Source organism: Rutidosis leptorrhynchoides, chromosome 6 (genome assembly GCF_046630445.1).
Source record: "Rutidosis leptorrhynchoides isolate AG116_Rl617_1_P2 chromosome 6, CSIRO_AGI_Rlap_v1, whole genome shotgun sequence".
Classification (NCBI taxonomy): domain Eukaryota; kingdom Viridiplantae; phylum Streptophyta; class Magnoliopsida; order Asterales; family Asteraceae; genus Rutidosis; species Rutidosis leptorrhynchoides.
In genome coordinates this window covers 49,283,561-49,295,966 of record NC_092338.1, presented here as the reverse complement: position 1 = coordinate 49,295,966, position 12,406 = coordinate 49,283,561, and the positions used below count along the sequence as shown (strand labels likewise).

Genomic DNA, 12,406 nt, shown 5'->3' with positions numbered 1-12,406 from the left:
CAGAACCTACACACCCACACCGAGAAACCGTGAGATTAATTATGTAGAATTTGTTGTGGGATAGCATAGATAGAGCACCGTTAGATGAAATTGAGTAGAACTTGAAGTGATCATGTTACATTGACCATATGGAGTGATATTGGAATGAACGTACGATTTAGTACAATATAATGACGCCAGGCCTGCGTGATTATATTGAAGTAAATCATGCAGAAGTTCCAATATTATTACATGAGGAATATGAAGTGATTCAAAGAAAACTTTGGTAGGAACCACTTGAGTATACGCATTATGGTCTGTTAGAGGTAGGGAAAGAATAACCATATAGCCCAGATACCGTACAAGAAGGGCCTTGATTGCAGAATTGATAACCCGAAAATATGTTATAGATATAGACACCCTGGACACTTAAGGAAAAACTTCTCAAATACGGAAAAAAAACTTGGGACTTACTTGCGATAGAGCAATCGTTATCTCAGCTATGGAGACTCGCATGGATCCTGATTTTAATTAGGGTACGTTTTGTCACAACGTTTTATTGTCTCGGAGATGGTTAAAACTAGAGCGATAGAAACCTTATATCTAAGAACATTAGTGTTATGACTGATAAGCCATTAACAACCATGAGAGTTAAGTATTCTATAGGGAAAACTAATGGTTAGCTGGTAGAGATAGAGGAATAATTTAAGGTAGTACCTTAAAATTAACAGGTAGGTCATTTGGAGATGACCTCATGTCAACACAACTTAGAGGTTTAAAAGTAGTAGTTGGAAAGGATTAGTTACCTACGCACAAGCAGATGTTATTTGAGAAGATTGATAGAACTTTTCACGACAGTATAATAAGATTTGGTTGGAATAAACCTTAAAATTTACGTAATACTCATCAAGTTAGGAAGCTTGATGTAATGGCTGGAATGGACTTTAGGATTTACCTAATACTCATCAAGTTAGGAAGCTTGATGAAATAATTGGAACGAACTGGCTTTCAATGATGAAAGCGAAAGTTATTTATAGTAAGAAGATTATTCGTATACCTCGCGAGGATGGTGAACTATTACGGGGAGAGAAGTAGCCCGAAACTGAACCTTATTAGTTGCATGACAACAACCCGAAATCCCACAATGGAAATGGGAAGGTATAATAATGGATTTCCTCACGAAGTTACTGAAAACGGTAGGCAGTTATGACACTACCTGGGTTATTGTTGACCATCTCACCAAAATCTTCTCACCTTCTAGCCATGAAAGAAATCGATACAATGGACAAACTTGAACAACGATACATAAAGGAAATTGTATTCCGTCACTTCAGCGATCCAAATTCTATATTAAGGACTACCCAAGAATCTGATTTGATACTCATTCTTACGCGACTCTGAATCCTAACTTATCCCGAGAGATTTCTTATTTGATGATAATCACACCATCATCCGTCTTACTTCGATATTAGTCATACCAGTTCAAAATTTCCAAAATCAATGGGTAGTTAATTCCCATCCTCATACTCCCCCTTTCGTATCTCACTTATAAGCAACAACTTTACACTTAAGCATTTTTGGTCGAAAGACTTATGCCCCACTAATAGTCATCAACCACATTTAAATTCAATGGTTTTTATTACCTCAAAGATCACCCGAAATTTTCAAAATCTCATCAATCTTTTTCCAACTTGTAACCTCCGAAATATGAAAATTTTGTTTGCCAAAATTTTTCACACACTATTTTACGGTACGATCCTCTCAAAGTTTTATAAAAGTAAATTTATTTTATTTGCCATTCGTGCAAATTTTTGAAATCATATATGTTATATAAAATAAAGTAAATGATTACTTATTTTGATAAATACATATGAAATTTTACTTTCACTTTTACAAATTAAATCTTTTATTTAAAAGATATCTTACTTTGAATGGTACGGGTTGTACATAACCCTAGTTTACTAAGAACTTCGTTTCCTTTCTTACATTGTCGCCTTAAACGATTTCTAAAAATTTTCGTTACTTATTATATAAAATTTTTCATTGCTTATTCATATTCAAGTCATCATGAAGACTGACAACCGTCGAAATTGAGAAATTCATATGTGTGTGTGTATGTGATGAAGGCACTCACTACCACGTCATGAGAGCCTTCGGGCATCCACTAACACTTAAACCATTCAAAATTTCCGTGTTACCTCAGGGATCTTATTTGTCACACCTGTCGGAGCAATGCTCTTTCTTACATAAATCTAAGTCTTGACTTATTCCAAAGGACTCTCATCTAGCGGTACTAACACCATCAGTATTCCGACTTTAGTATTACCCATAACCTGTTTTGGCATTTTACAAAGTCAAGAAGTGATTAACTTCTCATCTTCATGCTCTATCCTTCATACCTCACTTTTAGCAACGGCTTCGCACGTGAACATTTTTGGCCCAAAGACTTGTGTCCTGATAATTATCAAAACTACAATTAATTAGTTTTCATTTACCTAGTAACATGTCACCCGATGATTCAAGGATTTTTTTCACTCAATCTTTTTCAACTCGTAACCTCTGAAATACGAAAAACTATGTTTATCAAAATTTTTGCACGTTGTTTATTTGTGTGGTCGTCACGAGATTTATGGACAAATGAAAGTAATAAAAAAAAAATTCTGTCACTTATGCGATTTATAAAATCATATATGTATGTATATAATTAAATTAATAAATTTACCCTTACTTATTTTGGTTAGTACCTACTAAGTTATGTCTGCAAATTATTTAAAAATCGCTCCTTTATCGAGTTATTTAACTTAAGTCAAATAGTTTTTTGCAAGATGATGCACGTTGTACATACTTCTAAGGTTACTAAAAACTTCGTTCCACTTATGCTGTCACGTCAAACGTTTAAAGGTTTTTCAAAACTTCCCTGGTTGATTTCATTAAAGGTTTTTGTATTAGTCTACACCATGTATGGATCACACTTCTTCTCGTCCTCCATTTAGAGATGAAGCTTACGATTAAGATCTTTGTTAAAACCTCTTGAGCCACTCTGGATGGCAGTTTTATGAAATTTGTTAGGAAATCTCTACGCTCATAAAAATGTTCCTTTTAGGTTAGACATTGCAAAAACGCGGGCCGATAAATCAGTTTTCTGAGGTACACTTAGTGGTCACCTATCGTAGGAAAGGCACTAGGCGGGTTTCTACTCTCAATATTTCACAGCTAATCGCAACACCCTCGTAAACATCATCTCTATGAAACAGTAGGTTGAGGTACACGAAATCATTTTTTTTTTTTTTTGGAAATTCTTTTCACTTGGAGTAAACCATTCTTTAGGACCAAAGGTTCATGTATCTTCTCATCCGCGCATCCCCTTAAGTATAAGGATAAATTCAGAATGAACCGCTCGAAGAATTCACTCTCGTTCAAAGATCACACCTTTCGTGCGATTTTCTTTCGGAAATGTAGTATAAAATACTTTAAGAATCTACGAATCTTGTTATCCTCTTGGAAGGGGACTGCTTAAAACATTTACGACACTGATGTAGATACTCTACATATTTCTTCCTTCGTTGATTGCAACTATATGTTGTTCTAGTTAATGTTAACCCTAACTTCAACATGTAACTGAAAGGATAAAGTTACGTTATGGAACTGTGCTTCCATTCCATCCAAGGATAAGTTCACATGCAGAATGTTAAACTGGGTGATATCTTTCATTGTTCGTTCAGACCGCCCTAAAGACACTATAGGAAAGATGGCTGGCATTGCATGTAAGTCTGATTTATCACTTTCGGCTAAAATTTCAATTCATTAAATCGAACAAACGTTTCTTAAATATCGGGTTCTTTATACCTATGGTCTCCTTCCGAAATCAAGGGGTTAGTAAAATCCGTGGCTAACGCTATCCAGACATCAAATCGCATGGTTGTGATCACCATGTATTTCATTCTACCTGTCAGCTTTGTATTGCGACATAAGCGCTCAATGTTTTGGATGATCTTAGTAATATTCAGGATGTATTTCATGCATCCAGCTTACTGAAGATGCATGTAGGGCTAAAAAACATCATCTTTCCTTTTGTGGGTATATATTCAGATGACATACGCATATTAACCAGAAATGAAATCAATTTGTTGATCTCTTAGGACAAGAGACTTAATTAATGGCATATACCTATTCTTATTTTTATACGTCGAAGCACCTTTCAAGGTAAATAACTCACTTCTGAGCCCACGAATCTCACGGAACTTTGATACGCTCCTTCTTATTCAAACATGGTACCATTTTTGGTCACTCCTCAAAATTTCGGGATGAAATTTTCTTTAACAGGTGGGTAATGTAACGACCCGGCTTTTTTGACTTGCTTTTGTGCTTTGTGCTTTCACGAAATCGCGTATTTGTGCGTACTGAGCGAGTTTATGCTCTAGGATCTTATTTAATGATTAATTATTTTCATTAATATCTTACAACGTGCTATTAAATGTGTAATCACTTAACTTGATCCCCGAATGCTTTTACGACCGTTGGTGTCACTTGACGTTTGAAACGAGCTATGTACTTGGTACACGTTTAATTTTGGTCATAATCGGAATATTATAACTACGTAATACTAATTGTTATTTTATAATGACAATTACGTGGGTTTTTGGATGCTTAATTACGCTTAGTAATTTACTGGAACACACTAGTTAGTCTTGTTGGACTTTCTACCTTGTTGGACTTTAGCCCACCCTACACTAGCTAGTGGACTATTTAATTAGCCCAATTATAATAAGTTAGTGACCCATATTAATGAAAGACAAATGCCCATTTATTAGAGGGAATATACTAGCATTTTTGTTAAGCATTATCCTTAATGTTGCATGGAATCCTAACATAAGCACCAACTTTAGACAACCATTAATCAAAAAGCAAAAAGGTGTCCCCCTTGTCCACACCCAATCCCACGGCCTAAACCACCCCACCACCTCCTCACCACCTATAAATACAAGCCTTATTTCACTCATTTCACACTTGATCTCATTTGCAATTTACACACACTTACTCTCTAATTCTCTCTCTAGTCTTTCTCACTCTAAAAGTGTAAGTTTTTGATTTATTTCTTCTTCTTCTCCCCTTCATCCACACGACATCATCATCATCATTTTATGGATCTAGCTTTTAGCTTTTGATCTTGTTATATCTTAAAGATTCAAACTTGGGTTTGAATCCTTCAAGAACATGGAAGATTCAAGCTTTCTAGCTTTGAATCTTCACTTATTTTGTAGATCTAAATCTTTTTAGTTTTAATCTTGTTATTTTGTTATAAAGATTCAAACTTGTGTTTGTAATCTTCATGTATCTTAAAGATCCAAGCTTTATGCTTCAAGATCTTCAAGAACACTAAAGATCCAAGCTTTTTAGCTTAGGGTTTCATTATTATGTTAAAGATCTTAGCTTTTTAGCTTATGGTCTCATTACTTTCATTATTTTGTTAAAGATCTTAGCTTTCTAGCTTATGGTCTCATTAATCTTGTAAAGATCTAAGCTTTCTAGCTTAGGGTTTTCTTAATACTTGAGATCTAAGTTATTATTGTAGATCTCACTTACTTGGAACCTTTTTGTGTTTGTTGTGATGATAAAGATTAAGTCTTCATCATCACATATGATATGGATGCATGAACTTGTGTAAAATGGACAAAGGTTGAAGCTTTATTGGATTCATGCAATAAAGAGACAATCTTGATGTTCAAAACTTGTAGAATGATCGAATTTACTTTTAGTTGTGTATTGATGGTTGAACCTTGGTCAAAGTGATGAGAAAACATCAAAGAGTTGTACACTTGAAGCTTACAAGCATCAAGGATGAGAACCGTGATGAGCATCAAGCACCAAGAACCTCACCGGAGCACTTGTTTGCTGTTTTTCGGGGTCTGATCAGACTCCTGGGCTTCTGAAAAATTAATTTTCAGATATTTCGTTTCGAGTATATGACTTTTCTTTTAGGCCTCAACTTAATCCGATATACGGTTTAGGATTTATGGCCTTCCGAAAGTCACTACGCCCTTGTAACGTTGTGCTGAAATTTCTGACCTACTTGTACTTAAACCATTGCCACGGTCAAACGAAGACGAGTTAGGTTCTGAAAATAGGTCAGCGGTTAGAGGACTCACATACGGAGCCATAGCCACTGACTACGTGTCTTTTCGATTTGTATATAGGTCATAACAGCTGTCCGAAGTCAGCCTTTTGTTTCGATCTCTATTCTTGTTAAACTTACCTTAGTGTTGATGAATGATGATGATAATGATGATGTTGATGATGACACTTAAACTTAATTTATTCATTTCTAAACCTTTTGGGACAACATACTGACCTACTCTGACCTTTGACTTAGGTTGACGACCTTTCGGACCGACTTACTACCTGCATACGTTTCGTATCGATTTTTACTACTTATTCACTGTGAGTTATAGCTTCCCTTTTTACTTATACTATTTTTGGGACTGAGAATACATGTGCTTCTTATATTTTACTTACTTGACACGAGTACTTAAACTTTACATATGTGTGGGTTATATAACGGCATAAAGATTCCCCTTAGCACGGTAACGTTTAATCATTAGTTTTGAACCGGTGAACGTGAATATTAGATATGGATCCATAGGGTTTGACATCCCCACTCGGGCTAGTTGCGCTAGCATTTAACTAGTGTTTGATACTTCGATGACATACGCACTCGCTAAATGTACTTTTAGGGGGTATTACTATTACGTTAAGTTAGTTACCGGGTGCCCACGGTTAATCATATACTGTTCATACTGATTTAAACGCTGTTTGAAGCACTGAAATCTCGTGGTCTACATTACTTTACTGATTACAAACTATAGCTCACCAACATTCGTGTTGACTTTTAAGCGTGTATTTCTCAGGTGCTTAGACGATGTTGCTTCCGCTATTAGACTTGCTGTTTTAGTGTTATAGACTTGCTGTTATGGACCTGCTGTGTTAGATTTCCGCTACATTACTTAGAGATGTCTCAATCATGGAACTTTTATCTTGCATTCGTAACTTATGTTATTTTCAAATAATGACTTTGTAATGACCTTTGTGTCATGTTATCTTTTGTAAACGCTATCTTTTATGAATGCAAAACTGGTTTTCAAACAGCATGTAGTAATTGACCGTGCAAAGATCCTGTTGTTGACGAATCATACACGATGGTTTTGTACGGGGCGTCACAGAATGTGTGGAAAAGTTTGAGATAGAAAAGATCATGATGAATTCTAAGGGGTTCTTCTTCTTTAAATTTTCTACGGAAAAAGATCTAATGGATGTTATGGAACATGGACCATGGATAATTAGAACGATCCCAATTATTCTCAATAAATGGTCTCCTAATGTTTCGTTGACAAAGGAAGATTTAACTAAGGTACCAGTTTGGGTAAAGTTGCATGATATCCCGCTATTAGGGTATACGGAAGACGGACTTAGTTTAATGGCGTCTAGAATTAGTAATCCCAAGTTGTTGGACACGTACACGAGTACTATGTGTGTTGAAGCTTGGGGTCGACCTAATTTCGCTCAAGCGTTGATAGAAGTTTCAGCGGATACCGATTTTAAGGATGAAATTAAGGTTGCAAATCCTTCACATGACGGTCAAGGTCGTACTATTGATTTGGTGCGTGTGGAATATGAATGGAAACCACCGCGGTGTTCGCGTTGTAAAGTGTTTGGTCATACAGATATTCAATGTCCAAAGGTCCAACCTAGGGTGATGGGGGATGACAACAAACAAAAGCAGGTTGATGCAGATTGTTTCCAAGATGTGATCAAAAAGAAAGGAAAAGGTGTTGCAACTGTGGCTCAGAAATAGGGAAATAAAGGGAGGTTTGTTGTGGGTCAACCCAAACAAAAAATGGTTTATCGGCCAAAGGTGATCCACAATGAAAATAAAAAAAGGTCGGAAGTTGGGACAAGTAAGGATAAACAAGTAAAGATTCAGAATTCATTTGGAACTCTTAACCTAGTGGACAAGTTGAGCGATATAGAGCCTAATGATAATGAAACTGGCATATTTATGGCAGAGAAAAAAGCTTCTAAGAAAACGTCCCCGTTTTGTATGAAATCGGGCTGGTTGTAGTTGGAAGTTTCTATTTGTTTAATGTCCTTATGAAGGTGTGTCCTAGGTGTTCTTGTTTTGGCTAGTCCTGTTTGTAGGATCTAGCTAGGGTTTTTTTTTTTTTTTTGGTTTTCTGTGAGGCTGCAAGGTGCGCTTGTGGTCGTTGTTCTTAATTGTATCTTTTATTATTATTTTTTAATAATATTTACCGGGTAGAACCCTTTACCCATAAAAGGGTCTCATTAGAGTTTGTGTATGGCTTTAGTTAGGGTGTGTATATGGGTCTAACATGTGAGTTATCATACCCTAATTTATCATTCATAAAAATAGGTTATAAACCTACATCAAAGAACACCTCGATCCACCTCGTTCTTCTCTTCTCCATCACCTACAACTCGCCCTACGATCGGTACCTTGCATTCGGGTTTTTAACTGTATGGTTATTATACAGGTTTTTCTCCAATCGTGACATTCTGATCATTCGATGGTATGACGCAACTTTTAACCAGCCTCTGCAGATCTTCATCTCAACTTAGATTATTGATATTGCTTGATTTACACATGTTTTACCTCACAATATCTTCCTCGCTTCACTCGTTTATGGAGGATTATTGAGTTCGGAAGGGTTACAATTGATCAGACTGATGGTTCAAGGCCGGAGAAGACTACTTGGTGTAAAATTGACCAAGTTTGGCCAAAAAGTGAACTAAAATGGCAAAAATCTAGGAAATGCAGAAAATCAGCAAATGCGGCGCACCAAAATGGCCATTGCGGCCAATCTATAGTGTAAAATGGATCTTTTCAGCACCAGTAGCTTTTCATGTAAAAAAAATATGTCGCATGCATCTAAAAAAGCGGTGCATTCCTCTATCATCCAGTAAATGCGGTGCATCTCGGGTAGATGCGGCGCACCACTTGCAAACAACAAATGCGGCGCATCAATAATCAAATGTGGCGCATCTTCACTGTTTTAGGGCAGAAACTTTCAAGCTATAAATAAAAAAAGGGTATTAGGTTTTAAGAGAGAGCTGCAGTTTTAACCTCGAAATACACCCCAAAAACCCTAATTTCATCATCTAGTGGGAGATTAAGGCTAATTTAGAGGATTAAGCTCAAGTGCAAGCAAGTTTAGTGTTAGATCTACATCATATTTTCATTTAGGTTGTAATCTTCACCTTCATTTTTGTTATTTTCAGCTGAATACTTGTAATTTTGAAACATGGAGCTTATTAGTGATATCTTATCTTTGATTAGTGCCATTTTAGCCATGCTTGACTTATTTGATTGTGTTTACTTGTCTATGAAACTCTAATGTAAGGATTTGCCCCAAATCATATGAGTAATTGTTGTTTGAATGGAATAATTGAGTAATTGTTATTGGGTTAGCTAATGATCCATTGCTAGTTATTCTTTTGAACTTAACTTTGATTATATGAGTTGTTGATCATTTCTAATGAGATTCGATTTATACTTCAACATGTTACATGATCTAGACAATCAAGGAAGGGATTACAAGTGATTGAGTCCTCTAATTGAATTGATTTTTAAAGTGCTCTTAGTCAAAACTAGTGGTGCTTAGTTTTCTTAAGTGATTTTGATTACTAAGGAACTTTAAGTGATTTTAATGCAAGCATAATCTCAATGACTTCTCATGGTTCAACTTGATCTTGTAATTCGATGCTTATGTGAATTTGCAAAGTGTAACTTGATTAAGATTTAGTAGTGATATTAAACATATATCTAATAGTTCAACAACGAAATGTGATAACAATTGGGAACAAACGGGGCAATCCAAGCATAAGGGTGGATTATACAAGTGTACTGAAATGTCTCGTTCATATTGATTATAAACGTTCCATATTAATTGATTTCGTTATGAGGTTTTGACCTCTATATGAGACGTTTTTAAAAGACTGCATTCGTTTTTAAAACAAACCATAACCTTTATTTTATCGACAAGGTTAAAAGGACATCACCTAGATTATCAGAAATGATAATCTAAAAATATCACACTTACACACTACCAATACATATTGGTTTACAATATTAATATGTTACAACAAAGTAAATCTCGAATGCAGTTTTAAACAATATTATACAAGCATGCTGACAACAAGTATTGTCCATATATTAGCATGCAACAGCGGAAGATCTTAATAATCACCTGAGAATAAACATACTTTAAACGTCAACAAAAATGTTGGTGAGTTATAGGTTTAACCTATATATTATCAAATTAATATAATAGACCACAAGATTTCATTTATTCAATAGTCCTACACTCGCAAGTGTATAAAAATCATTCTATGATGAACAGCTGGTAACCGACATTAATATAATACATATAGAATATTCCCCGCATACTCGCAAGTATGTCATAAATTGGCAATCGCAATCACCATATAAATCAAAGTATTAAAGTATTCCAAATTCCAGAATGGGGTTTGTTAGGCCCATAGATCTATCTTTAGGATTCGCGTCAATTAGGGGCCATTTTCCTAATTCTTACGCTACCAGACTTGAAGGGGCAATATTCGGTTTAATAATCCAACCATAGAATGTAGTTTCGCGTACTTGTGTCTATTTTGTAAAACATTTAGAAAGCTGCATGTATTCTCATCCCAAAAATATTAGATTTTAAAAGTGGGACTATAACTCACTTTCACAGATTTTTACTTCGTCGGGAAGTAAGACTTGGCCACTGGTCGATTCACGAACCTATAAAAAATATGTACATATATATCAAAGTATGTTCAAAATATAATTACAACATTTTTAATACGTTTTAATGTTTTAAGTTTATTAAGTCAGCTGTCCTCGTTAGTAACCTACAACTAGTTGTCCACAGTTAGGTGTACAGGAATAAATTGATATAAATTATCTTGAATCAATCCACGACCCAGTGTATACACGTCTCAGGCTAGATTACAACTCAAAGTATATATATTTTTGGAATCAACCTCAACCCTGTATAGCTAACTCAATCATTACTGCATATAGAGTGTCTATGGTTGTTCCAAATAATATATATACTTGGGTAGATATGATATGTCAAAAAATTTGCATACGTGTCTATGGTATCCCAAGATTACATAATATATTAGAATACATGTATAATACAATATAAGTTAGCTAGGATATGATTTGTATAGATTTGTTACAAATTTCACGTAGTTACAACAAGCAAAATTATCCAATCTTGTTTTACCCATAACTTCTTCGTTTTAAATCCGCTTTGAGTGATTCAAGTTGCTATGGTTTCATATTGAACTTAAGTTTATGAATCTAAATAGAAAAAGTATAAGTTTATAGTCGGAAATACAGGTTACAAGTCATTTTTGTAAAGGTAGTCATTTCAGTCGAAAGAACGACGTCTAGATGACCATTTTGGAAAGCATACTTCCACTTTGAGTTTAACCATGATTTTTGGATATAGTTTCATGTTCATAAGAAAAATCATTTTCCCAGAAGAACAACTTTTAAATCAAAGTTTATCATAGTTTTTAATTAGCTAACCCAAAACAGCCCGCGGTGTTACTACGACGGCGTATATCCGGTTTTACGGTGTTTTTCATGTTTTCAGGTTTTAAATCATTAAGTTAGCATATCATATAGATATAGAACATGTGTTTAGTTGATTTTAAAAGTCAAGTTAGAAGGATTAACTTTTATTTGCGAACAAGTTTAGAATTAACTAAACTATGTTCTAGTGATTACATGTTCAAATCTTCGAATAAGATAGTTATACATATATGAATTGAATAATGTTATGAACATCATTACTACCTCAATTTTAGTAGGTAAACCTACTGAAAATGACGAAAAAAATAACTTGAGCTTCAAAGGATCTTTGATGGCTTGGAAGTTCTTGAAATAGAATCATGACACAAAAACAAGTTCAAGTAAGATTATTACTAGAATTAAGATAGTTATTGATGTTAAAGCAGAGGGGTACGAAATAGTTATATTTTTATTGCGAAATACTATTAAATACGATACAATTTTACACAAGTTATTTATTTATTTATAGAATGGATATACCTAAACCTTGCTACAACACTTATAGGCAGTGTACCTAATCGTACAGTAGTGTAGTTTTTAGTAAGTCCAGTTCGTCCACAAGGAACTAGCCAAGTTTAACGCTATATTTTTAAAACTATATTTGTAATATTATTATTATTATTATAAAAAGGGGGTTTTACCGTTTAATGACCGGTTTGTCGATTTTATGTCTTAAGTCACAATTAAAACCTAATGTAAAATATCAAATATAAATATAACTTAATTTAAAGCGTAAAGTAAATGACGATAATTAAAGTGCGATAAATTAAA

At 34.6% G+C, this 12,406-nt stretch overlaps 1 protein-coding gene across 1 annotated transcript; it reads left to right on the top strand.

Moving 5' to 3' along the window:
• The first annotated feature begins 7,282 nt into the window (after positions 1–7,282).
• Positions 7,283–7,828, top strand: LOC139853623 (uncharacterized). The gene has a single exon (XM_071843002.1). It carries the CDS (start codon positions 7,283–7,285, stop codon positions 7,826–7,828), a length of 546 nt encoding a protein of 181 aa, XP_071699103.1.
• Positions 7,829–12,406: the final 4,578 nt, after the last annotated feature.